General features: G+C 46.9%; 1 protein-coding gene across 18 annotated transcripts in view; it reads left to right on the forward strand.

Annotated features, from left to right (window-relative positions):
• Positions 1-26205, forward strand: part of LOC119972600 (extracellular sulfatase Sulf-1-like) — a 690773-nt gene that overhangs the window by 658268 nt on the left and 6300 nt on the right. For 13 of the 18 annotated variants that reach the window (XM_038809548.1, XM_038809546.1, XM_038809551.1 and 10 more), the window contains one exon: positions 10956-11079. In XM_038809548.1, coding sequence (XP_038665476.1) covers positions 10956-11079 — 124 coding nt within the window. Of the gene's footprint in view, positions 1-10955; positions 11080-18649; positions 18684-21762; positions 21817-26205 lie in introns of all 18 variants that reach the window. The other 5 variants (XM_038809565.1, XM_038809560.1, XM_038809561.1 and 2 more) reach the window with 2 other exon arrangements.

Raw genomic sequence — 26205 nt, forward strand, 5'->3', positions numbered from 1 at the left:
TGCTGCGTGGCACGGCGTACTCTCCGAGTATGCTGCTTTTGGGGCCCGCAGAATTGGGGAACCGGAGCTGGTCCCGATTCCGTGCAGGGATATGGATTCTCCGTCCCAGCGCCGGCCGTGATTTCACCGTCGAGGTGCAGATAATCCAGCCCAAGATATGAAGGCCATTCCGCCCTTCTATTTGTAAACCTAATCCACCAAGTACCAATGGTGCAGAGCGGGAAGAATATGCTGTTAGATTTCGGGGGTCACTGACCTATTAAAAGATATATGGTGTATTTTGTGGAAGGTGATGACTGTGTTCCATGTCCTTGTATCCCAGGACTGCTTTGCAGTGCAAGAAATTGTTCAACAGAGCACCCAAGGTTAGCTGTCTGCTCCCCAAGCCTTTCTTTGCATTCTCTGGCACTCATTCATTTGTTACACTCAGAGTGCAGGACAGTTAGTGGTTAAATTAAGACCTAACAGTGGAGGGGGAGCTTGTGGAATCAGGTCATGTTATAAAGGCAATGATGCTGGGTGGAGAACCATCGCGGGGACCTGTGACAGATGAGAACAAAAGAACCAAAGAACCTGAGTTGCTCATTTATACCCTTGAGCCTGTTCCATCATCCAACAAGATTATGGTTGATCTGTGGAGTAGCTTCACATACATTTGACCTTAATACTTTTGCATAACAAAAATGTCAGATTTAAGATTTACAGTTGAACTAGCATCAATTACTGTTTACAGAAGAATGTTCGACAAAGGTTCTGTCCATCTACCCTATCTTTCCCCTTAATTTTCTAAATTCCAGAGAATATAAACCTAGTTTGCATAATCTCGCCTCATAATTTAACTCTTGGAGTGCAGGTATTATTCTTTGAAATGACAGGGTTCACACTGGCATCCAGTGTCATCCTTAGTACCAATATTTGAGAAGGGTTTGAACATAATGTGACACAACCTGGGACAAATGGCAGCACTATGATCAGCTGCATCCACACCTTTCTCACCCTGATAGGGTGAGTTCTGTAGGAGTTCAATGTGGATGCTTTGATCACTGGGCTTCAAAGCTTAAAAAAACTATTAGAGGGAATCTGCAACATGTACTGATACCATCAGCTCTGCCCTCCCACTGATCAATTGGCATTCAGGTCCAGCAGGCAGCTAGATTGGCTTTCATCTTTCATGATACCATTTCCCGTCTTGATGATAGTTTGTGTGTCCTTTCTAGCCAGTCCTTCATATTCCTTCTTATGTTATTGTCAGGAAATGCACCATGTTTTCCAACTATCTGCCTTACGCCTGAGACAATGCCCACCTCAGTCCTCTAAGAGATACATGATAGAACATAGAACAGTACAGCACAGAACAGGCCCTTCGGCCCCTCGATGTTGTGCCGAGCAATGATCACCCTACTTAAACCCACGTAACCCGTATACCCGTAACCCAACAATCCCCCCATTAACCTTACACTACGGCAATTTAGCATGGCCAATCCACCTAACCCGCACATCTTTGGACTGTGGGATGAAACCGGAGCACCCGGAGGAAACCCACGCACACCAGGGAGGACGTGCAGACTCCACACAGACAGTGACCCAGCCGGGAATCGAACCTGGGACCCTGGAGCTGTGAAGCATTGATGCTAACCACCATGCTACCGTGAGGCCCCTGTGTCAACAAGTGCTATTTGACAATGAATCATTGCTTCGTTAAGCAGATTCTTCTGATATATTTTCTAGTGATCAGTGTTCCTTGTAGACGGTGGTTGAAGGGTACCTCTTAGACAGTCTTCGTCTTTCTTCATATAGCCTTTTCCTACATGTCTGTCATGTTTGTCTACATATATGGAAATGAGCCTATTCAATCTTCACGACACATAGGTAGGAAAATAAAATACCATTGCCTAAAAATGCTGAAAGACTGCTTCAGAATCCTTTGTTAGCTCTTTCAAAGCTAATACTTCAGACTAAGTTTGTGGTGATTCAAAGCCTGTGAGCTTAACCAGTTGTTGGTTTAGTAAGTCATTGGGTATCTGACACTTCTTTTCAATCAAGCTCAAGTTGGGTTCAACTGCAACTTACCTTTGTCATACCAGCAGACTTCCTCTCCCACAAGAGTTTCAAGGCATTATAATTCTTTATCATGGCATAAAGTTCCTCTTGAACAATTACAATGAGTTTGCCTCCCTATGTCAAACCATTGCACGCGTTTGATAAAGTTTCCCATGGCAGGTTGATGGAAAAAGTGAAGTCGTATGGGGTTCAGGGTGTACTAGCTAGATGGATAAAGAACTAGCTGGGCAACAGGAGACAGAGAGTAGTGGTGGAAGGGAGTGTTTCAAAATGGAGATGGGTGACTAGTGGGGTTCCACAGGGATCCGTGCTCGGTACTCTGTTGTTTGTGATATACATAAATGACCTGGAGGAAGGTATAGGTGGTCTGATGAGCAAGTTTGCAGATGACACTAAGATTGGTGGAGTTGTAGATAGTAAGGAGGACTGTCAGAGAATACAGCAAAATAGCGATAGATTAGAGAGTTGGGCAGAGAAATGGCAGATGGAGTTCAATCCAGGCAAATGCGAGGTGATTCATTTTGGAAGATCTAATTCAAGAGTGGACTATATGGTCAATGGATAGAGTACTGGGGAAAATTGATGTACAGAGAGATCTGGGAGTTCAGGTCCATTGTACCCTGAAGGTGGCAACGCAGGTCGATAGAGTGGTCAAGAAGGCATACAGCATGCTTGCCTTCATCGGACGGGGTATTGAGTACAAGAGTCGGCAGGTCATGTTACAGTTGTATAGGACTTTGGTTAGGCCACATTTGGAATACTGCGTGCAGTTCTGGTCGCCACATTACCAGAAGGATGTGGATACTTTAGCGAGGGTGCAGAGGAGGTTCACCAGGATGTTGCCTGGTATAGAGGGTGCTAGCTATGAAGAAAGGTTGAGTAGATTAGGATTGTTTTCGTTGGAAAGACGGAGGTTGAGGGGGGACCTGATTGAGGTCTATAAAATTATGAGAGGTATGGACATGGTGGATAGCAACAAGCTTTTTCCAAGAGTGGGGGTGTCAATTACAAGGGGTCACGATTTCAAGGTGAGAGTGGGAAAGTTTATGGGAGATGTGCGTGGAAAGTTTTTTACGCAGAGGGCGGTGGGTGCCTGGAACGCTTTGCCAGCGGAGGTGGTAGAGGCGGGCATGATAGCATCTTTTAAGATGCATCTGAACAGATATATGAACGGGCGGGGAACAGAGGGAAGTAGATCCTTGGAAAATAGGCAACAGGTTTAGATAAAGGATCTGAAAATGAAAATCACTTATTTTCACGAGTAGGCTTCAATGAAGTTACTGCGAAAAGCCTCTAGTCGCCACATTCCGGCGCCTGTCCGGGGAGGCTGGTACGGGAATCGAACCATGCTGCTAGCCTGCTTGATCTGCTTTAAAAGCCAGCGATTTAGCCCAGTGAGCTAAACCAGCCCCTTATCTGGATCGGCGCAGGCTGGGAGGGCCGAAGGGCCTGTTCCTGTGCTGTAATTTTCTTTGTTCTTTGCACACATAGTGGTGGAATTTCTTCACATCGTATATAAACATGGGAGATGTGCGTGGAAAGTTTTTTACGCAGAGGGCGGTGGGTGCCTGGAACGCTTTGCCAGCGGAGGTGGTAGAGGCGGGCATGATAGCATCTTTTAAGATGCATCTGAACAGATATATGAACGGGCGGGGAACAGAGGGAAGTAGATCCTTGGAAAATAGGCAACAGGTTTAGATAAAGGATCTGAAAATGAATTCCTTCTCAATCTGGGCATAGTGTAGTCCTGCTTCTGAAAGGATCTTTGAGGCAAAGGCAGTAGGGTGCACCAAACCATCTCACATTTTGTGGGATAAAACTACTCCTATACATTAAAGGGATATCACATATCGGCACAATTGGTTTTCCTGGGTCAAAATTCCCCAAGAGGTTTGAAGACTGTAATGCGTGCTTCACGACTCTGAAGCCTTCCTCTTCGGCTCGCTCCATTGCCACTGCTGATTCGTCCTCAATAGCTAGTGCAATGGTGCCAATGTTGCAGCTAAGTTCGAAAAGAACCTTCCATAGTAAATGACCGTACCGAGGAAGGATTTAAGCTCACTGACATTTTTGGGTGCAGGGGCATCTTGACAAATACATGAATAGGATGGGAATAGAAGGATACAGACCCAGGAAGTGTAGAAGATTTTACTTTAGACGGGCAGCATGGTCGGCATGGGCTGAAGGGCCTGTTCCTGTGCTGTACTTTTCTTTGTTTTTTTTTATAAATGTTTTTTTATTGAGTTTTCATATTTTATATATGACAAATTACAAATTATTAGAGAGAAAATAAGAAAACACAAAAATTTAACATGTATATTTACAGGTAAGCATCTTCATAACAACAATTGTGGCCGCCCCCTTTAGCCGGCATACATATTTTACATTCCCCAATATGGCCGAGGCACATGTTTATAGGCATTTATTTATAGTTTGGTTTTGGGCCTTAGCTTGCCATCAAACCCCCATAACGAACCCATAACCCCCCCCCCCCCCCCCCCCCCCCCCCCGGCTACCTTCCCCCGATTCTCGTCCATTTTCCCCTGATTCTTGGCCACCCGACTATTCTTCCTCTTGTACGTTGGCCACAAACAGGCCCCGGAACAATTGCATGAATGTCTCCCACGTTCTATGGAAGCCGTCGTCTGACCCTCGGATGGCGAATTTGATTTTCTCCATTTGGAGAGATTCCGAGAGGTCGGACAGCCAGTCTGCAGCTCTGGGCGGTGCTGCTGACCTCCAGCCGAACAGGATTCTACGGCGGGCGATCAGGGAGGCAAAGGCAAGGGCGTCCGCCCTCCTCCCCAGGAATAGATCTGGCTGGTCTGAAACACCGAAGACCGCCACTATCGGGCATGGCTTCCACCCTCACCCCCACCACTTTGGACATAGCCTCGAAGAAGGCTTGTCCAGTAATCCACAAGTCTGGGGCAAGACCAGAACATGTGGGCGTGGTTGGCCGGGCCTCTTTGGCACCGTTTCACATCTGTCCTCCGCCTCCGGGAAGAACCTACCATACGGTTTCTCGTTAAGTGGGCTCTATGTACCACTTTTTAGTTGCGTCAGGCTGAGCCTTGCGCACGTGGAGGTGGAGTTGACCCTATGCAGTGCTTCGCTCCAGAGTCCCCACCCCTATCTCCATCCCCAGGTCGTCCTCCCATTTCCTTCATGTTGCGTCCAGACAGTGTCGCCCTATCTACCAGTCGGTTCATACATGTCGCTACAGTTCCCTTTCTCTAGGATACTTGCGTCCAGTAGGTCTTCCAGTAGTGTCTGTCGTGGCGGTTGTGGGTACGTCCTTGTCTCCTTCGTAGGAAGTTTTGAGCTGCATACTTTTCTTTGTCTTTGTTCTTCTACCTCGAGGTCCAGACTATATGCTGATGATTACATGTGAACATCATGCAACAACCCTAAATTTATCATTACATAATTTGAAGCTGTCAGGTTCGTTAAGCAGATTCAAATTTGCCTTTACTGTACCTTTAATATCTTCCTTTCAATGCTGAATAGACCAAGTTCTTCTAACTTTGATGTACTTTCTGGTTGTTCTTTGAACTGTTCTTTGAACTTACCTCCATTGATTGGATTGTTTCCTTTATCTCTCCATGACTAGAACTAATTAATAGTCAAGACTGGCCAAAACATATTTTATGCACGATTCCTTTGATTTTATACTCTGTTGCTTTAATCTCTCATTCAGCATTCCCTTTGCTTGGTTGGTTGCTGCTTCACAGTGATCAGCATGTCTAGCAATGAGTTATCAAAGACTAGATCTCTTTCACCTTCATGCTTAGTGATTTTAATACCATTCATCGGGTGTATGTATTTGTATATTTTTCAAACTTATTTTGTAGTTCCCAAGTTCCTCAGACCAAAGTATTCCTTCTGAGTTTGATACCTTATGCAAATTGAGAAAATCCCAACCCCACTAAAGGATGAATCAAGTAAATAAGTTATTACTTCACTAAAATATTCAACACTAGTAAGTAGTGAGATTAGTACAAGGGAGAAAGGAATAGAAGGAGATGTTGATAAAGTAAGATTAAGTAAAGTGAGAAGAGTCTCGTGTAGAGCATAAAGACTGACATAGATCTGTTGGGCTAAATGGCCTATTTCTGTGCTGTAAGCACTATGTACTTACTATTACTGCTGTGTTAACGCCTTTAAAAAAATCCTTTATACATATGTGGTCCAGGATGAAAATTACATTTAGGGGGGAATAACCATTGACCTGGATATGGAATAGGATGATTGTTGTTCTATTTGTTCTGTGCGGAGTCTGCACATCCTCCCTGTGTGTGCGTGGGTTTCCTCCGGGTGCTCCGGTTTCCTCCCACAGTCCAAGGAAGTGCATAGAACATAGAACAGTACAGCACAGAACAGGCCCTTCGGCCCTCAATGTTGCGCCGAGCCATGATCACCCTACTCAAACCCACGTATCCACCCTATACCCGTAACCCAACAACCCCCCCCTTAACCTTACTTTTATTAGGACACTACGGGCAATTAGCATGGCCCAATCCACCTAACCCGCACATCTTGGACTGTGGGAGGAAACCGGAGCACCCGGAGGAAACCCACGCACACAGGGGGAGGACGTGCAGACTCCACACAGACAGTGACCCAGCCGGGAACCTGGGACCCTGGAGCTGTGAAGCATTTATGCTAACCACCATGCTACCCTGCTGCCCCTAAGGTTAGGTGGATTGGACATGATAAATTGCCCTTAGTGTTGGGTGGGGTTACTGGGTTATGGGGATAGGGTGGAGGTGTTAACCTTGGGTAGGGTGCTCTTTCCAGGAGCCGGTGCAGACCCGATGGGCCGAATGGCCTCCTTCTGCACTGTAAATTCTATGATAAAATTTAGACAACAGGCATGATACTTAAGAAATGTGTAAAATATTGCATTTTTAAAAAAATATTTTATTTGTTTTGCATTTATACATTGTGTCCTTCTCCAGGGTTATCACACTATACTACAGAAAAGTTTCAATAAATAAAGTGGGTATGCAGGAAGGAAAACAAACAAAATTAAATGTAACTATGCAGTAAATGAATCAGCATTCACTCTTATGTATTCAAAGGTAATCTATGTTCAGGTGTGGGGCCCCTGTTTTTGTGCCCCCGAGGGTCAGTTGCTACAACAGCAATATTTTGGTAGTGTACCTGCCGCCTCTTGGTGCAGAGTGGCGGGGGGGGGGGGGGGGGGGGGGGCTTCCGCATGTTGTGGAAAACATTTGTGAGACAAAGGCAAGGGCGTCTGCCCCTCTCCCCATAAAGAACTCGGGCTGTTCCGATACCCCGAAGACCGCCACTAGTGGACACTGCTCCACCCTCACCCACATAACCTTTGTCATGGCTCCAAAGAAGGCTGTCCACCACCCGACAAGCTTGGGGTAAGACCAGAACATGTGGGTATGGGGTCAGGCCTCCCTGGCACCATTCACATTTGTCCTCCACCTTCGACTATTTTGCTCTTGCTCAGGTTAAGTTTAGGAGTTAGATTATTCCTCCCATGCTGGCTCGGGGGTTTGAGCAGTAGAGGAGCACACATCCACATAGAGTGAGACTTTATGCTCTCTGTCTTCCTAATGGATGCCTCTCCACCCCTTTGCTGATCTAAGAGTGATTGCCAGTGGCTTAATTGCAGGGCAAATAGTAATGGGGATAGTGGGCAACCTGTCCCGTGCCTCTGTATAGCCAGAGGTATTTAGAGCTGGTGGTGTTTGTCCGTACCCATGAGATGAAACTTGGCCTGAACCGAAACCATTCCAGTGATATACCTCTATTCAATCCTGTCGAAGGCCTTCTCTGCCAGGGAGACGATCACCTGAGATGACTATTGAGGAGCATTCCGCCCTACCACCCCTGGAAGTACCGATTTCCCCAAAATAAACAAGTCGATTCTAATGTAGACTCTGTGTACCAGGGAGAAGAGGAAAGACTCTTTCTCCCTTGGGTGTGTGAACCTCCATGGGTCCATCTTCTCCATCTGCTCCTTAAAGGCGCTCAGCTCTCACACCGTTGCTGATTATTGCCCTGATTTGGGGTTGGATCTGTCCCATCCATGGGTCCTGTGCATAGTTGAAGCTATGATGAGTTGGTAGGAGTCTATTTCAGGGAGGCTGGTTTAGCTCACTTGGCGAGACAGCTAGTTTGTGATGCAGAGTAAGGCCAGAGGCGAGATCAATTCCCTTACTGGCTAAGGTTATTCACGAAGGCCCACCTTCTCAACCTTGCCTGAGGTGTGGTGATCCTCAGGTTAAATCACCACCAGTCAGCACTACCCTCAAAGGGAAAACAGCCTATGGTCATCTGGGACTATAGTGACTTTACCTTTATCTTTTAATGTCGAGGATTTCTGCCATGGTCTTGTTTTATGAAGTCTGTGTTGACCCAGTTGGGGCATACCCATTTACAAGTACCACTGGTGCCCCTTCCAGGATACCGCCTACCATGACATACCATCCCCCGGGTTCATCACCGTGTTTGCCGCTGTGAATATCATCCTCTTGTTGAACAGAATGGCCACAGCACGTGCCCTCGTCCCGTAGCACGCTTGGTATGTCTGTCCTACCCAGCTCAGTCTGTTCCTCTCCCTCGTGTGTCTATTGTAGTAAGACTATGTTTGCCTTCAGGCCTTTTAGATGGGCGAAGATTCCGGATCTATTTACAGGGCCGTTAAGTCCCCTGATATTCCAGGTGACTATCCTGACGGGCGGTCTCTGTTGCCCCCCCCCCCCCCTTCTGCAGGATCAGCCATACTCACCCTGTGGATGTGTCCCTGCACTCCGGGGGTACCCTTTGTTTGGGGGCCATCCAAGTTGGCCGCCATCGGGTCCTTCACGAGCGTTCTCCCTCCTGGGCCCATTTACCACCCTGTGGGCTTCCTCTCCCTGCCTCCTTCCCCCTGGTCTTTCTCCCCCTTCCCCCCCATCTAGCATTGTGCACCCCCCGCCTTCTGCCAGGTATGGTATCTCTGTCCTCCGCTTCTTCTGGTATGGGAAAATAAAGTTCCTTGTTCTGGTAGATACCCGTTGTTTGGTATGGTATAACATACCGAATCGAATCTTGTTCTTAAATAGAGCTGTTTTGGCCCTATTAAATTCAGCCCGGCGCTTCGCTTGTCGGCTCCAATGTCCTGGTACACTCAAATCATGTGCACCTCCCACACACAGCACCACATGTTTCACGCCCAGCTAAGGATCCAAGCCTTATCGTGGAACCGGTGAAGCTTGGCGGTGATGGCCCGTGGTGGTTCTCTTGCCTTTGGTCTCTGCTGGAGCAACCTGTGGGCCTTGTCTACTTCTGGGGGCTTGGGGAAGTTATTGCCCGCAGGCAGTTTTCCCAGTATCTGGGCTACCTATTCAGCTCAGTTCCTGCCTTCAGTGCCCTCCGTCAGCCTCATAATCTTGAGATTCTGATGCCGTGACTTGTCTTGGTTATCCCCCTTTCCCTTGAGCGCTCACTGTGCCCACCAGCTTTGCCACCTCTGCCTCCAACGAGGTGATCCGGTCTCCCTGGTCAATGGCTGCTCTCTCAAGCTCTCACACTGTTGCCTCCTGCGCCTCCAGTCGTCGTTCCATCCTCACCAGTGCCTCTTTGAAAGGAGCAAAGACGTCCGTGACTGCCGACTTCACTGTTGCTATAATTTCCTTGTTTATGACATTTCTGTGCTTCAGGATCACCCGCGGGTTTCCCGGCAGCCAGTACGTCTCGCAAGATCTATCCAGACCTCATGGGGTGTCACAATCAGGATCCCGCCAACAATCTGTACCGTGAACATAATTTTCCTCTCTTCATCCTCACTCTGACCACGCCTGGCCATTGCTTCCTGCCTGGCACGCGACTGCAGGCTGGTATCTATTGGGCCTTGAATCCTATCATGCTTCCCTCCCATTTGCCTTTGGGACCAGGTGATAGACCTGGGTAGCAGTAGTAATGCCCCAAATGTTGTAACTGGAGGGCAAGATCCTAGTGTAAGACTCTACCCTCCATTTTGTCTTGATTACTTACCTGATAATGGCTTTTAGTGTCACCTCAGACCTTCAATAAAAGAATTAGGGACTTTACACTCATTTTATTTTTGCCCCCTGCCTATTCTAGTGATCCAATGTTAATTCCACTGCAGCACTGCCTGGACTGGGGAGTCACTGAGGAGCAGATGTTCTCCATAAATACATAAACATCCCTTACCCATGAGATTGGACTGAATCAGATTGATGGCAATATTATCGTCTTGGAGAGGGAATGGAAAATCCAGGTCCTGAAACCAAAGTATTCACTTTGCAGTAGCTATTGATTCAAAAAAGCCTCTATTGATAGGCCAGAATTCTCCGGCCATTCACGCTGCCGGGGTCCTCTGGTCCCGCTGGCAGCATATCCCCATCGGCTTTCCCGGCAGTGTGGGTGGCTTTATTGGGAATTCCCATTGACAGCAGCAGGACCAGAGTATCCTGCCCTCAGTGAATGGCGCAGCGCCTCCCGCTGCCAGGAATCACGCGGCTGGGAAGGAGGTGAATCCTGCCCATAGCTTATTGTTTGATGCTTTTGAAAGGTGAGTTTCCCAAACCTATTTCACATATGATGATCATTGCTGTTCGATGTGACAGACTTACATTTCATCACTCTGGTTGGTTACAAATTTTGTTTCTCAGATGATAGGTATTTTTGAAGCACTCCGGCATGTCCTTTACCTGTTCCTTCAGACTATGCTCAGTCCTACTTGTACTCTGAGCGTTATCACCAAAGGCTTTATAAAATTAGCATCCTCCTTGCTAAACTCCAAAGTCAGGTTCTTGGTTCCGCCATAGCGCTCATCACAATATTGTTGTAAACTGCATCATCCCCATGAGAGGGAAGACAGATCACTATTTTTGATTTTGTGATTTCAGCTGACTAATACAGTACACATGGTTGAACGGGAAATGCTGAATCAGTTGCACATACAGTTGATGGAGCTTAGAAGTTGCCAAGGGCACAAGCAGTGCAATCCTCGGAGTAAGGGCGTGGAAACAGGTAATCAATGTGATTGTCAATTGACAAAGTGCTCCTCCTGAACTCTCTTCATCGGAGACAGCCATAGAAAAATTGCAAAAGAAATTGAATTCTCTGCTATTGTTGTCAACATTTGTCAGCAAAGGATTTGGATTGTGCAGTTTTTCTAGAACATTCCTTGGCCACGATTTAACTGCTGCGTTGGATGCGCGCCGGTTAAATAACAGGAAAGGCCAAAATTGGCATCAACGCAGGTGCAAATCAGTTCACGATCTAACTGGCCAGCTCCCGGTGGCAGTTCTGGATCGCACCCAGATGTGGCAGGACAGCAGTTGACACCAATTAAGACTTCTAACGGCCTGCCAGAAACTAACCGGCTCCCCAGCGAGTGATCATGTGGGCGCCGTTTAGTACTCCTTTTTAAAAACAGAAAGCTGGCACAATGGTTGCTATGGGGAGACGAGGAGGTGAGTAGCCATTACTAGGGGGCAATGGGCTTGGTCGGGGGGCTGGGCTTCATAGATCGGGGGTCGTCCCTGGGTTAGGGGCGTAACGGGATTGGCACCTGCGGGACCTACAAACCATCCCCCAATATTTTGTATACCCATAAGAGGGTCAACTATTGCCGCTGTCTGTCCTACCAATCACATCCCAGGACAAAGCCCTGTTCTTGATTATATGCAGATTGTCACTTTAGTTCCTTTTGACTGTGAGCAGCTGTGACTGCACAGCTGAAGGCTATTGCTAATGAGGAATTAGCATCGTTAGTTATGTGGACTAACAGCTCCCAAGTGCATTCTTATGGGTACACGTGCCATGTCTCAGACGAATGTTATTGCCCAGTATTCCAATCAAACTGTGAGGCCTTGACACTTTAGCCTGAACCCTGGAGACATTAGCACCACAGAGCCAGCAGCCAACACTCAAACACTCTAGAACTGGGCTTCAGCCCTGAGGATATCCTTGTGACCAAAGGGTGAGTGTGTGGACCAGGTAAGGGCACCGGAGCACGGTCTCCCTAAAGTTCCTGGCAAGAGCCTGGGGTCTAGGGGTTCCTGCTGTGGCTGGGGGAGAGTGTGCAGAGCGAGGTCTTCCAGAATAACTGGCTCGTTGGATGGCACTCTGAGAGAAGGCGGGACATGTAAGGGTGGGGGAGACTTGAGGGATTTGAGGGTTCGGGGGTGGAAGCCTTTGCTGATTGTCCGTCTCACGCCATCTCCAATTCCTTACAGATACCACAATGGATGCTGTTGTTGCTTTTGTGGTGCTGGTGGCAGCCCAGGAAACCAGATACCGGGGAAGGCAGCAGTGTTGGCATAGGCTGGAGGCGGCACCCCATGTACAGCGGGCCGCCGCATACCCTGCAGACCCAGTTGCCCCATCAGGCCGAGGAGAGACCAAGAGTGGGATGCCGGCACTGATGCAAGGTGTACAGGCGTCATTGGTCGCACGAAGAGATGACATACAGCATGTGCCGCAGGACACTCCACCTCAACAAGGAGACAATGCAGCACCTATGCCATGTCCTCGTGAAATTGGCACCCCTGGAGGAGGAGGATGCCCGCTCCCAGTGGCTGTGAATGTCACCGCAGCCCTGAATTGTTATACCATCAATTCACTCCAGGGCCTGAGCGGGGACAAGCATGTAGAAACATAGAAAATAGGAGCAGGAGGAGGCCATTCAGCCCTTCGAGCCTGCTCCACCATTCATTATGATCGTAGCTTTTTTTTTTAAATTTAGAGTACCCAATTAATTTTTTCCAATTAAGGGGCAATTTAGCGTGGCCAATCCACCTAGCCTGCGCATCTTTGGGTTGTGGGGGCGAAACTCCACACGGACAGTGACCCAGAGCCGGGATCGAACCTGGGATCTCGACGCCATGAGGCTGCAGGGCTAACCCACTGCGCCACCATGCTGCCTGATTATGATCATAGCTGATCATCGAACTCAATAGCTGAATCCCGCTTTTCCCCATATCCTTTGACCCCTTTCGCTCCAAGTGCTATATCTAGCTGCTTCTTGAAACCATACAATGTTTTGGACTCAACTACTTCCTGTGGCAATTAATTCCACAGGCCGACCACTCTCTGGGTGAAGAAATTTCTCCTAATTTCTGCCCTAAATGGTCTACTCTATTTCCTCAGACTGTGACCCCTGGTTCTAGACACACACAGCATTGGGAACATCCTTCTTGCATCTACTCTGCAGAATGCTATAAGTCTCTATGAGATCCCCCTCTCATTCCTCTGAACTCCAGCGAATACAATCCTAACTGATTCAATCTCTCCCCGTAAGTCAGTGCTGCCATCCCAGGAGTCAGTCTGGTAAACCCTCGCTGCACTCCCTCGATAGCGAGAACATCCTTCCTTAGATAAGGAGACCAATACTGCACACAATATTCCAGGTGCGGTCTCACCAAGGCCCTGTATAATTGCAGCAAGACATCCCTGCTCCTGTACTCGAATCCTCTCGCAATGAAGGCCAGCACACCATTTGCCTTCTTTACCGTCTGCTGTACCTGCATATGCCAAGCTACAGCCCACGAGTGCATCCATGAGGTTATGGATGCCCTGTATACCCAGCAGTTGTCTATATTTGAGCTGGACCAAGCCCACAAGTATACCCGGACAGCACGATTCCCCGCCATCGCCAGGCTGGCCCAGGTCCAGGGGGTAATAGATCACACACATGTTGCCTTACGTGCACTGGGGCATCAGGGAGTGCCCTTCATTAATAGGAAGGGGTTCCACTCTCTGAATGTTCAACTTGTGCGTGACAACCACTTCCTAATCATGCACGTGTGTGCACGCTTCCCAGGGAGCGTGCATGACAGCTACATTACGGGACACTCTGATACCCCTTGCATCTTCGAGGACCACCCCAGGAGGACTGGTTGGCTCTTGGGGGATAAGGGAAACCCATTGAGGTTCTGATTGATGATGCCAGTGCGGAGGCCAGATATTATGAGGCTCATGCTGCCACCCGTGCTGTCATTGAGTATTGCATCGGACTGTTCAAAATGCAGTTCCAATGCTTGGACCGCTCTGGTGGTGCACTGCAGTATACCCCACAGAGGGTCTCCTACTTTGTGGTGGTCTGCTGTGCCCTCCACAATCTGGCTGGGGTGACGTGCGGAAGGAGGAGGGACATGTGGCCTCGTCTGAAGGAGGAGGAGCTGGACAGGAGGGGCTGGAGGACAAGCCTGGAGAGGACCCACTGGAGAAGTCGGAGGATGGAGGACTGGAGAGAGAGTCCAGCACGCACAAAGGCCAGGGATACTCTAATCCTTGCCCGCTTCTCATAGGACGAGGCTTTGTCCATCAGCTCACCCCTCCCCCCCTTCAGCACCTCCCCCATTGATCGCCCCCACCCATGTTTCCCTCCTTCCCACCCTTTTTACTCATTCCTCTCCCACTCCCCTCATTCCCTAAGCCTTCCACACATCTCCCCTGCTCCATTACCTTGGTCTTCTCTCCCAGGGCTTGTGTAACATCACCAGTAATGGGCCTGTGAGGGCACTGTCAGTGGGTCACAATACAAGGCAGGAAAGTGATGATAATTCGCTGTGAGATTAGCTCTGGTGCTCCTCAGTTTATGCCAAAGTCTGACTCCTGTCTTTGTACTGACAGCGCACGCACAAACATCACCTGCACAGGGTATGCATCAGGTGCTCCTGATCTAGGACCACTGTGCCTGGGGGGCCAGTGGTTGGGGGGTAGCAGAGGGCAACAGTGGGTGGGGGTGTAGGCAGGCCCGCTGTAGAGAATAACCTGACACAGGATGCACATGTATCAGGTGTTAGATATTTAATGGTGAACATTTGAACCTTCCGTTGTTCCTAACTACAGATCATGGCCCCCCTTTCCTCCCCGGTGTCTACTCAGTGATCCCACTCTTCTTTTCATTCCCCAGGATGCACATTAGAGTTGGAGGCAGTATTGTTGCTTTTTGAGGCCTGTGGCCCTTGATATCCTTGGCGGACGTCCTCTGGGGAGCCTGGAGCCTGAGGGCCCCATTTGACTTACCAGTGTCATTGGCATCACCTTGCCACCCTGTTCTGCCTGCTGACCCTGCCTGTTGGTATCAGGAGGGGGGGGAGGATTCGGGTGAGGTGAAGACCACCTTTGACTCACTAGTGGCAGGCAACAGGTGGGTCTCCAGTGCTCCCTCCTCCTGGACGTGGGCCTCATAATATCAGGTCTCCGCATCGGTCTCTGGCCTCCGCACTGGCGTCATCAGCCAGAACCTCAACAGGTTTTCCTTATCACCCTGCGGAGGCCGCTGGGGTGTCCATGCGACGGAGGGGCAGCTGAAGTGAGCTCCAGGGGCCTCTGCGCTATCTGGCTCTGCCCGTCTTGGCATCTCTCCACTGTCTGCCAACATGGCATTGTCCCCCTCGTTGATGCACCTCAGTGGCTGGGACATGCTGCGGAGTGCCTCGGCAATGGCCACCTGCATCTGGGCCATGCTCTGCAATGCCGCAGCAATGTCCACATGCGTCTGGGACACATCCCTTATAGACTGGGACATGATGTCGAGGCCCTCCGCCATGGTCGTCACAGGCTGAGCCATGCCTTGGGCACCACCACTCAAGTTGCTGACATCGCTTTCCACAGCGGTTGCCACCCTGCATTGTTGGCCTCGGTGCCACACATTGCTGTCGCCATCTCCTGTGCCCATAGCCTTTGGGACTCCTCCAATTGGCTATGCACTCACTGGAGTGTCGCTGACATCCCCTCCTGAATTTCACAACCCTCTCCTAGCATCAGCATCAGCTCCAGGAAACCTCGCCCAGATGCTCGGCTTGCTTCCCGGTGTCCAGAATCCTGGGCAGGTCGGCATCCCCAAAGCATGGAGCAGGACTGCGTGGTGCCACTCTTATGTGCTGACTGGGAGTGAGTTCAGAGGGAGCATTTAAAAGCAGCTCCTCCTTGTCAGTGGGCAGCTGCCAGGCGCACATCTGGTGAATCAATTGGTGGGGCAACCAGTACCAACAGAACTAAATGCCGTTAAATATGGACCGCAGTCTCGCCGGGTCGGCTGTCAGGAAGCACCGGGGAAATCGCACCAAATATGACACTGAGGAACTTTTTCCATTAAATTGTGCCCTTGTATCAGGAAAACACAGTACAGCACGGTGATGCAGTGGTTAGCTCTGCTGCCTCACGGCGCCAAGGTCCCAGGTTCGATCCCGGCTCTGGTCACTGTCCGTGTGGAGTTGCACACATTCTTCCCGTTTCTGCGTGGGTTTCGCCCCCACAACCCAAAGATGTGCAGGGTAGGTGGATTGACCGTGCTAAATTGCCCCTTAATTGGAAAAAATGAATTTGGCACTCTAAATTTATTTTTTAAAAGAACAAAATAGTATCCGGAAAACATAATTTGGGGCCCGATCTACCGGCCGCAAGCACCCCAACAGGAGGACGACATGGCCGTTAGAGGCCGGAAGAAACCTCCCGCGGGTTTCCCAGCAGCCAGTATGTCTCGTGAGGCATCACAATCAGGTTCCCGCCAACAATGGGCGTGAACAAGTCTTGCACACCTAAGGCTAAGGCATGCTCACCTGTGATCTACTGGGCTCCTGGCATCGTCTAATGGCCTCCCCAGGGAGTCCCCAGCCTGGCGTCATTCAGTACTGGCCCACACAAACGTTGACCAGGCAGAACGGCTCCCTGGATTTCCCGGGACATCGGAGGGCCCTGGGTGGTCAGGGACAGGGAAGGGTGAGCCCCTGGTCCTCACGCCGGAATGTGGCCACATTGGCACTGCCACTCTAGCACTGCCAAGGTGCCTGGGTGGCACTGCAAAGCCAGCAGGAGCACTGCCAGGGTGGCAGTGCCCTGGTGCCAGGTACACGTCCCAAGGGTCAGGGCCTGAAAGGGCCCATGCCCATGAAAGGAGGGTGGAGTGGGGGGTATGAAGGGTGGAGAGGTGCAGGTTGGGTATGATGGGGTCTCTGGGAGATTGGGGGATGAAGCGTGGGGTCTGAGAAGGGAGAGGGACCCAAAAAGGGGCATGAGTAAGGACTGAAAATCCCTCAGCAACCCCGTGTCATCGTGTTATCAAATGTCTGTGTGGTGTAATGCCCATGTGTGTGTGGGGGGTTGCCATTGCCCATGGGTGGAGGGGGAGACCCACAAGCCCTCTTAGAGATTGGGGCGCCATTTTAAAATGGTGGTCCGATCCCGATGGAGCTGGTCCAGTCAGCGAGTTCAGCTCTCCAGTGATGAAAATAATTCTACGTGTGGGCTTGACCAGGGAGAAACTACCAGTGCCCAAAACAGCTGCATCCTCTCAAATTTGAAACCGTATTTCTTTTTGTGGCCCCACTGTCCATTTTGGAGGGGGCAGCAGGTTCTAAAATATTGTTTAAGTGCTTTCAATCTGATTATGAAGACTTTTCAGCCAATCAACGAATAGCATGACCACGTCTTGGCACACCAGTGCGTTTGAACCAGAAGATCAGCCTGAACAAGTGCACTCATCACCAGCTCTATAATTCAACGAACACATCTTTTAAAACCAATCTGGATTCAGATTACTGATTTTAGATCAGACTTGTAAGAAGACAGTCTTGAAGGTCTTCAGAAGCGCCATATTCCCAAAGTGATTACTCAAATTCAATATTTAAGTATCCATATCGTAAAACATTTTCCTCCAATAGGCTCTATTCTCCCCAAAGCATGAATTATTCTCTCAAAAAAAGCATTTAATATTAGTTCACATGTAGGCTGCACACCCAACTTTAACTGTCTCTATCTATCCAAATTTATTTTACAGAAGTAGCGTGTACATAGTTAGACAGAACAGGTAAATTACATTTAAATGAAGAAGATTGACTTAGTATAATTACTTTTCTTTGAGATATATACTGTAGCAGTAATTTGTAATTGCTAATTAACCTGCCTGTGGATGAGGTGTGGATAATCATTTCTTTCTGAAAATTGAGAACAAAAATGCTACTTTCACAGAGCCATGCAACAGAAATGCAGTTGTCAAATCATTACCAAAGCCTAAGGAAGTGATGAAAGCGAGGTACTAAGTTAGTGTAATATTGTAAACTGTTTGTAATTCTGTTAGCATGGTCCAGAAGCTAATATTGAATATAAGGTCAGATACCAGTGTCAGAAGGAATAAATTTGACTTTAGGCAGAAGTAAAATAGGCAGTTGCCAATCATCAACCCATTTTACATCTCCCCTAATGTTTATTTCTGATGAAGGCAAAGGGAATAAAAAGTGGTGGAAATGTTTAACTGGCTGCTGATTCACTATCATCCATTTTATACTTTTGGTCAAAGGCAAACCTATACCTGTTGTATTCTATACATTTCCATTGCCTAATAAAGTGACCGTAGAAGCTTACCTTCTTAATCCATTAGTTTACAATGATACAAGACAGCTCTTTGTTCACTATTATTCTAGGTTTCCCAGCCATGTTGTATTGATTAATTCTTGTGTGAAAGGATACTTTTTCTCTCTATTTTTAACTTATTACATTTTTCTTCAGGTAATGCATGGACAGATACATTGTGAATAATTTACCATTCTAAAATTATTAACAAAAATTACTCTTGTATTTTCCTAATCAGGAAATAAAGATGGAGGAAGCTTTGATCAGCACAGGTATCCATACTTTTTATTCTCTCAAGCAACTTTCTTTCCAATCAATTGCATGAGCTTGCCCATTGAAGCTTTTGTTTTTCTTTTTTGTACATTGCACTTAGCGTTCTTTCATGCATGACAACTTATCCTTTAACAAATAACAGCTAAATCTTATTTCAGATCATCTGTTTTACTCAACTTTGCTCTTTGGGTACCACAGGAATCCGAATAATTTGATTTTGTTGTGATCCCAGTTCAGTTAATGCTTCTGGAAGCTGAGAATGATTTTGAACTGAAGTTAATTGATTCCTATCGTTCTACCCATCAGTGGGTGCGGTTTTTCGGGCCCGTTCGACACAGCACAATCTACGTGTTGGAAAACGCGCGGGGTGTGGTGGGGGGTAAGTGAGAGTGATCTCGATACTTCCTTGGTGGTGGGGGTCACCCCGAGGCTTTTGACTGGAGTCCTCCATGGCCGTGGGAGGGAGGAGGGAGTTCAGTGTTCTCGTTGATCGGGTATCCTTTAAAGATGGCACACTGATCTCTGTGTAACTGGGCTTGCCAGCTCTACGAGGCACCCTGCTGCCAGAATGGCAGTGCTAAACATGCCCACCGATTCCTTTCTGACAAAGTGTCAGAAGATCTTAAACCTGGCTGTGTTTCTGAGGAGAAACACGATGGTTTTCTGTTAAAAACTGACACTTTGCCATTTTTTCAGAAAGTTCCGCCCACTGTCTGCCACATATGACAAATATACACAAGTATACGTACACACTGAACACGGATCACACACACCCGCACACTGACACAGGTCATTGGGTAGTTGCTGCTGAGGTTGCATATCCAGTGTAAATTTCCACAGTCTTGTGCTGGTTTCCCCAGCTCACAAAGCTGATCACACCCCAGATCGATGAATCGCCATGGCATGTTCCCGCTAATCGACTCATTTGCGGACTTTGAGGAGTCTCTTAAAACCTAGAACCTTTTAGGTGCAAGAGCACGAATGGGTACTTCTAAATGTTTTAAATATAAAACGAATTACTAAGAAACTGCCTACTGTATACCAATGTAACTTAGTAAATGGCTCCGTATAAATATTTTAGTCTTTTTCAGTTACCTAAAATCAGATTGCTCACGTGGTGGAGAATGTCTATATTTTCAGATGAACCCATTTCAACTGTATTAATAAAATTAGATCCATTTATCAATTTTAAGCACGCCAGGGATTTTTTTGAAAGCAGAAAAATAAAATACCATTACATTCTAAAGCACTTCCTTATTGTGCTGGCTCATGGCTGACTTTACATTTGTGAGTATGCAAATGAGTTTGAGCAAAACGTGAGTCATAACTTCATTTTGGAAAGCTGGAGCAATCTTGAGTGAAATTTGTGCCCGAATTTGGCCAAAACAAAAACTACACTCCCAATATATTTGTAAAATTCGACAACCAAACTATTAACTTTATTTTTAAAAAGCAATCTAATGAGAACACTACAAATATAAATTTGCGATTATAGTTAAATCTGCTATAAAATGTTCTGGGAGGGATTCTCTCCCATCCCACAGCAGAGTGTCCACGCCGGCGTGAACAGGCCGTTCCCAGGACTAATTCTGGCCCCTACAGGGGGCCAGCACGGCGCTGGAGCGGTTCACTCCGCTCCAGCTGCTGATCCCAGCGCGAACTGGGCGCCGCGGGATCCGGGCATGCGTAGTGGCGTCGCCACCAACATGGCGCAGGGCTACAGTGGGCGACGCATAGGAAAGGAGGCCCCCAGCCAGAGAGGCCGGCCCGCCGATCGGTGGGCCCCGATCGCGGGCCAGGCTAGGCCCCCCCCCGGGTCGGACCCCTCCCTCCCACCCACAGGCTGCCACCCGACTCTTCAACGCCGAGGTCCCGCCAGCTCAGAGCAGGTTAGAATGGCGCCGGCAGGACTCGTTTCTCTTTTTTTACGGCCGCTCGGCCCATCCGGGCCAGAGAATCAGCGGGCTGGTCACGTAGAGTGGTCCGCGACTGACGCCGCGCCAACCACGCCGGCGCCAATGGCACCGATTCTCCGCTCTGCGGAGAATGGCGTGCAGGCGTCGGGGCGGAGTGGTCCAGTCGCGGGGATTCTCTGGCCCAGCCCAGGGCTGAGAGAATCCCGCCCTCTGTGGCCATTAAATGGGTCTTTAAATTCTACCAGATCATAATCTTGTGGCTCCCATTCTGAACCAAAGATCGGAATATTTTACAATGTTTTAACTGTATTTTTGCTTTTGTGGACTATGGTTCAGTTGATAATTTGGAGTATTTTCACTTCAAAAGCATTTTCTATCATTAACGTCAGTTGTTTTCAATAATTTTGCTCAATTTTAATGGAAACCTCTGAGCTTGTATTTCAATACATTTGTAAAGTCATTTTGTTAACTTTTTGTCTATTTATAATTGGCAAGCTTTACATTGCCTTTTACATCTTGAAGGATACCTTCTCAAATCTAATATGAATTCACTAAATTGTCTTAACTCTAAAAAAAACTTTAACTTCCACTGGTGAACAATGTGAGTTTGCATCTGTAGACCCCATACAATACTTGACAGGACTGATCATAAAGCACTGAGTGGAGGCTTAAAAGCTTCTGCACAGACAGCACAAACATAATTGCACATGTCTCACAGGACCATTCTCCAACAACTTTTATTGTTAAGGGTCTTAAAGGAATTGGGAGAGGCCCCAGGGAAAGGACATCCATCTGTTCTCTTAGGAACAAAATTGAATCTAATGCAGAAAAGTCTTAAACTGGGCAAAGTTGGATTCTTAAAAGTAGGCAATCTTTCATGGTGTTGTTCACAAAGAATGACATCACAGGATGACATCACTAAATGCAAAACTTTTCAAATAGATGGCAAAGTAAAAAATTTTATAAGCGGATGAAATTATCATCCCGTCTGGTGAAGAATTACATTACAATAAAGGTTTTTTTTAAATCTGCAATCATCTAAAATAAGTCAGAATATGTACGTAGAGACTCATAAAATGATGTTTGTACTTAATTTAATCTTATTTTTAAATTATAACTGATTGATATTTGCATCTTTTTGTTCCTGCTACCTGGTTGCCAGGCTACAGCAGCATCGAAAGTGGCCAAAGTTGAGGAGGCCTAGCTTCAAGTCCTTGTGAGTGACTAAAAGCTATTTATTAGTGTTAATTCATCAAATAGGGAAGAAATCACTGTTAAGGTGGTGGTAGCAACTTAACTTATAAGTTTTCAATTCATATGCGTCCCTGTTTCTTCAATTTTGTGGCTGCAACTCTTAACTTTTCTCCTAAAATGGATTGGCTGCAAAATGTTTGTTATTGTGGTATAGTATTGGCAAACGCACAATTGCACAGAAGTGACAGTAGCTGTAATTTGGCAGTTGGGATTGCATAGAATTGATTACTTTTGATATTACACTGCTTGAACAATGACATCTTTATTAAAGCACGCCACAAGAGCATCCTTTCAGGGTGCTTTCGGGTGTACATTGTTGTGCCAATGAATAAAAGATTCTACTGGGCCCTGTCTCTTTCAACAACTTTTTTGTTCTTGAAGAAATAAGGTCTTGTCTTTTTTTCTTGCTTCATGCCAAATTCCCTGTTTCTTTAAATTCCATGTACTCTGTAGTCAGGAATGCCCCGTCCTGGCATTGAGGCACTTCATAGTGTTGTATGCTGTCAGGCTTGTGTTCTGGTGGGGGAGGGGTTAAAGGGGAGCAGAGGGTAATTATGTGCATGAGAAATGGAACAACTGTAATGACGGGCATGCTGGTCCAATCCCATACTTGCTCACATCTGCTGGCAGAGTGATGCAATAAATTGAGATGAGGTTTCTTCCCAGAGAAGCACTGACGACTGCATCATCAAAAGCCATTCTCCAGCTGCCACTTACAGAGTAACAATGACTAACAGCTGAGGGAGAGTCATCTTTGAGCATGGAAATGGTATGTCCTACAGAGAGATCTAAAAGAAGAAAATGCACAAGAGCAAAATGATTAAATAAATACCGGTGCCTTTGATTCCAGTCAAACGGGCAGCACCCCTGCCAATGTTGCCAGGTTCACCCAATTTCAAAATCGCAAGCAGGTACCCAGGCTATTAGCACACGCTCTGTACATCTGATGGGGGGGGGGGGGGCGAGGGGGAAGAGTTATTGCCAAAGGCACCCAAATGAGGAAGTACAAACTCCCTCATGGCTGTGATTACCCCACCGAGGTCCTGGCAGACCAAACAGATGTGATCTCCTTTGCTGAGACTGCATGCCTCCAGTCATGTTCATTTCTGCACTGACAATCTTGAGCAGGCCCTATGGAAGGCCTGCAACTGAACAAAGTCATGAGTTGGGGTAACTGGGTCACAAATTCCTTTTCAGCCAGTCCACCACAGAGATGCAGCAGGAGTGTGGCAGAAGAACAAGACATTTGAACCCTTAATTGGCTTTCTTTCCACAAATAAATTTTAAAATTGTGACTTGAGTATATTATGGAATTAAAATTGCACCAGTAATAGGTGGCACGGTAGCACATTAGCACTGTTGCTTCACAGCTCCAGGGTCACAGGTTCGATTCCTGGCTTGGGTCACTGTCTGTGCGGAGTCTGCACGCCCTCCCCATGTGTGCGTGGGTTTCCTCCGGGTGCTCCGGTTTCCTCCCACAGTCCAAAGATGTGCAGGTTAGGTGGATTGGCCATGCTAAAATTGCCCTTTGTAAAATTGCCAAAATAAGGTGAGGTGGAGTTATGGGGGTAGGGTGGAGGTGTGGGCATAAGTGGGGTACTCTTTCCAAGGGCATGTGCAGACCCGATGGGCCGAATGGTCTCCTTCTGCACTGTAAATTCTCTGATTCTATTGAATACCTGACAACTGAAATAAAACTTCAGCACTTATCAAACAACCTAATAAATTCAAACTCCCGGCTTTTTTCCGTAATGTCTATTAGCTTCACATAAATTGGGCATTTATTTGCATGTTATTAATTACAAGTAGATAAGTCTGACAGTCAGTTAAATACATGACACGAATATTCCACCATAGGATTCAAGAATATGAATATGATCTACAGTGACTCAGATTTGGCAGAAGCATTTGTCATTAATTTTAAACACATAAATGTTTGTAATCCGCAGAATAATTCAGTGTTTTAAAAATGCCTTCCATTTGGAATATTGTAGTTGTTACAGACTCTCCACAACCCGGCCTTTTCGTCTACCTCCCCACCCCCCGTTAGCCCCTCCCCCATCACCCATCTCCACGTTCCCTTGTCTCAAATTCACCATTTTGAGGGTGTATTTTTTGTCAGCTGTGACTCAGTTGTATCACTTGTGCTTTTGAGTCACTAGATTTTGGGTTCAAACTCTATCCAGCCATCTCTTTCATTGGTGTTTGTGATAGCTTATTGTCCTCACATTGGCTGTTATATTTTCCACATTACAACAGTGAATGCGCTTCAAAAGTGCTATTAAGCGCCTTGGCACATCTCATGCTCCGTTTTAGTAGGGGATCACTGCTAAAAGATGCCAAGGTAAATAACATTACACAAACCTGACCTTTATCTTTCAAGGCAACTATTGCACTTCTCCAATGAAACTAGATATATTTCCAGGGTTATGCTCTTGTTTTGACGGTGGCCAATAGAAAGTTAAATTTGTTTCCAAATTAATGGCAGTTGCACAGCTGATGTACAGTGAGATGAACCACCATGGGCCTCCCTGGGCTTCTATATTTCTATCGTGCCAGTACTAGAAAATAAAACAGTTCAAGATAGTAAATTGCAGACCATTCCTACTGACAGGTTTACTTCACTTTCTCTCATCTTACATTGTCCAGTATGTCCATTTACTAATAAATCTTTTTTTTTAGTGTGTAGGTTCATCGTGTTGCTGCTGCAGTATTGCTTTTCTGTTAGCCTTAGACTGCTAACCATTAGTCACCGTTCATTGCCTTATTTTCCCAAGGAGAAACCTATCCAACCACCTGGATTGTCCAAACCAAGACTGAGGGTCATTTGTCCTGCTTGCGCTTTATTGTCTTTCTTTGGATTTGCTTTTGATTTTCAGCTTTGACCATTTTCCTAACTCTCGCAGGCTATGCAGTCCACCTAACAGGACCTCACACACTGCCATTTATTATATTTCTTGTTTTCCCTCTTAAGTAGCTCAACTTTCTGAATTTCCTTTTGTGTCATCTTTTATTGTGTGACATTTTGAAAACAGCATAAAATATGGCTTGAAGAAATTTCCTGAGAACAAAAAAATGTTTTCCTTTGTGTGATTGGCGGAGTACAGGTGCTGGTCAGCTGCCTTTGCCAGGTGAAGTAATCCCTATGATTTAGAGGCCCTGGTTTTATAGATTGGGAGGGCAGCTGTGGGGCATCAAGCAGACATCCTAATGCAGCTCGACAGATGTAAGGATGAAGGAGCAAGCCAAGGCAGCTTCCAGCATGGTGGTTAGTAGTTGGGGATTTGCGATCAAGGAGCCTGGGGGTCCAAGAGCAACAGTAGCCGAGATTATTTCCATGGAAATACTTCACCGGGGAGCCACAAAAATAACTTTACATTTTGATAGGTCTCTTCAGCTCCATTGTCTGTGGAATTGGTCAGACTATGCACCAGAGCAGGCTTCCACCGGTTCCAATTTATAATGGCAATTGGTCTCCTATTTGCATGATAGGGTCCAGATTTCCACATTAAAATTGGCCTATAGCCCGATAAAAGCAGGCAGTTCGGTCATCTGCCACGAAGCCCCTTTCAAAATTGAGTTGCCTTACATTATCAGTGTTATAGACCAGTAAAGCTGCTAATTCCATTATTAATTACTACTGTCCTGCTAATACCAGGTAAAAGCAATCAAAATCAACCCCTGTGACTTTTCTTGAAGGAAGATGTCTACTGCGTGCAATGTGTAAGAAAGTAATAAACAGATTTTATGAAATAAAATAACATGGCAACTATGGGCTACTTCACCTTGGCACTAGGCATTAAACTAGTAGGCCAGCATTTTTCGGCCGCACCCACCCGGCGACTGGAAATTCGCATCCAAGATCAGCTGACCTTTACATGGTCGATGTCCCGTCCGGGATAATCTTGCGGTGGGCCTAGCTGAAAAATCCAGCCCGTAGTTTGGATCAGTTCCCTTTCATAGAAATAGTCCAATTTTAATTCCCATTAAAATCAATGAGTGTGGTTTTATTCTCACTCTCATAATTAGTAAGAATTAATCAATGTGAAAAAATTTCTCTAAATAATTGGTTTATTGGCATTAAGACTTCACAGTTTTACAGGTAGAAATGTTTTCAGGCTTCTCCAGCAGTACAATTGGCTCCTCAGAATGATTATTCTGCAGCTTGCAGGGACTGAGGGGTTAATTCATTGATGTCTTCTTTGAATTGCTTCTGGTCTGTCTCCTGACAATCACAATAAAATGACTATTTTAATTTCTCTTTGTTGCAGCAAAACAGTTTGCTAATGTTTCCCCCCCCCCCACCCCACCCCCGTTTCTCTCTTTCATGGTTGTAGCCAACTATTCTCGT

This window comes from Scyliorhinus canicula, chromosome 10, assembly GCF_902713615.1.
Source record: "Scyliorhinus canicula chromosome 10, sScyCan1.1, whole genome shotgun sequence".
Taxonomy (NCBI): Eukaryota; Metazoa; Chordata; class Chondrichthyes; order Carcharhiniformes; family Scyliorhinidae; genus Scyliorhinus; species Scyliorhinus canicula.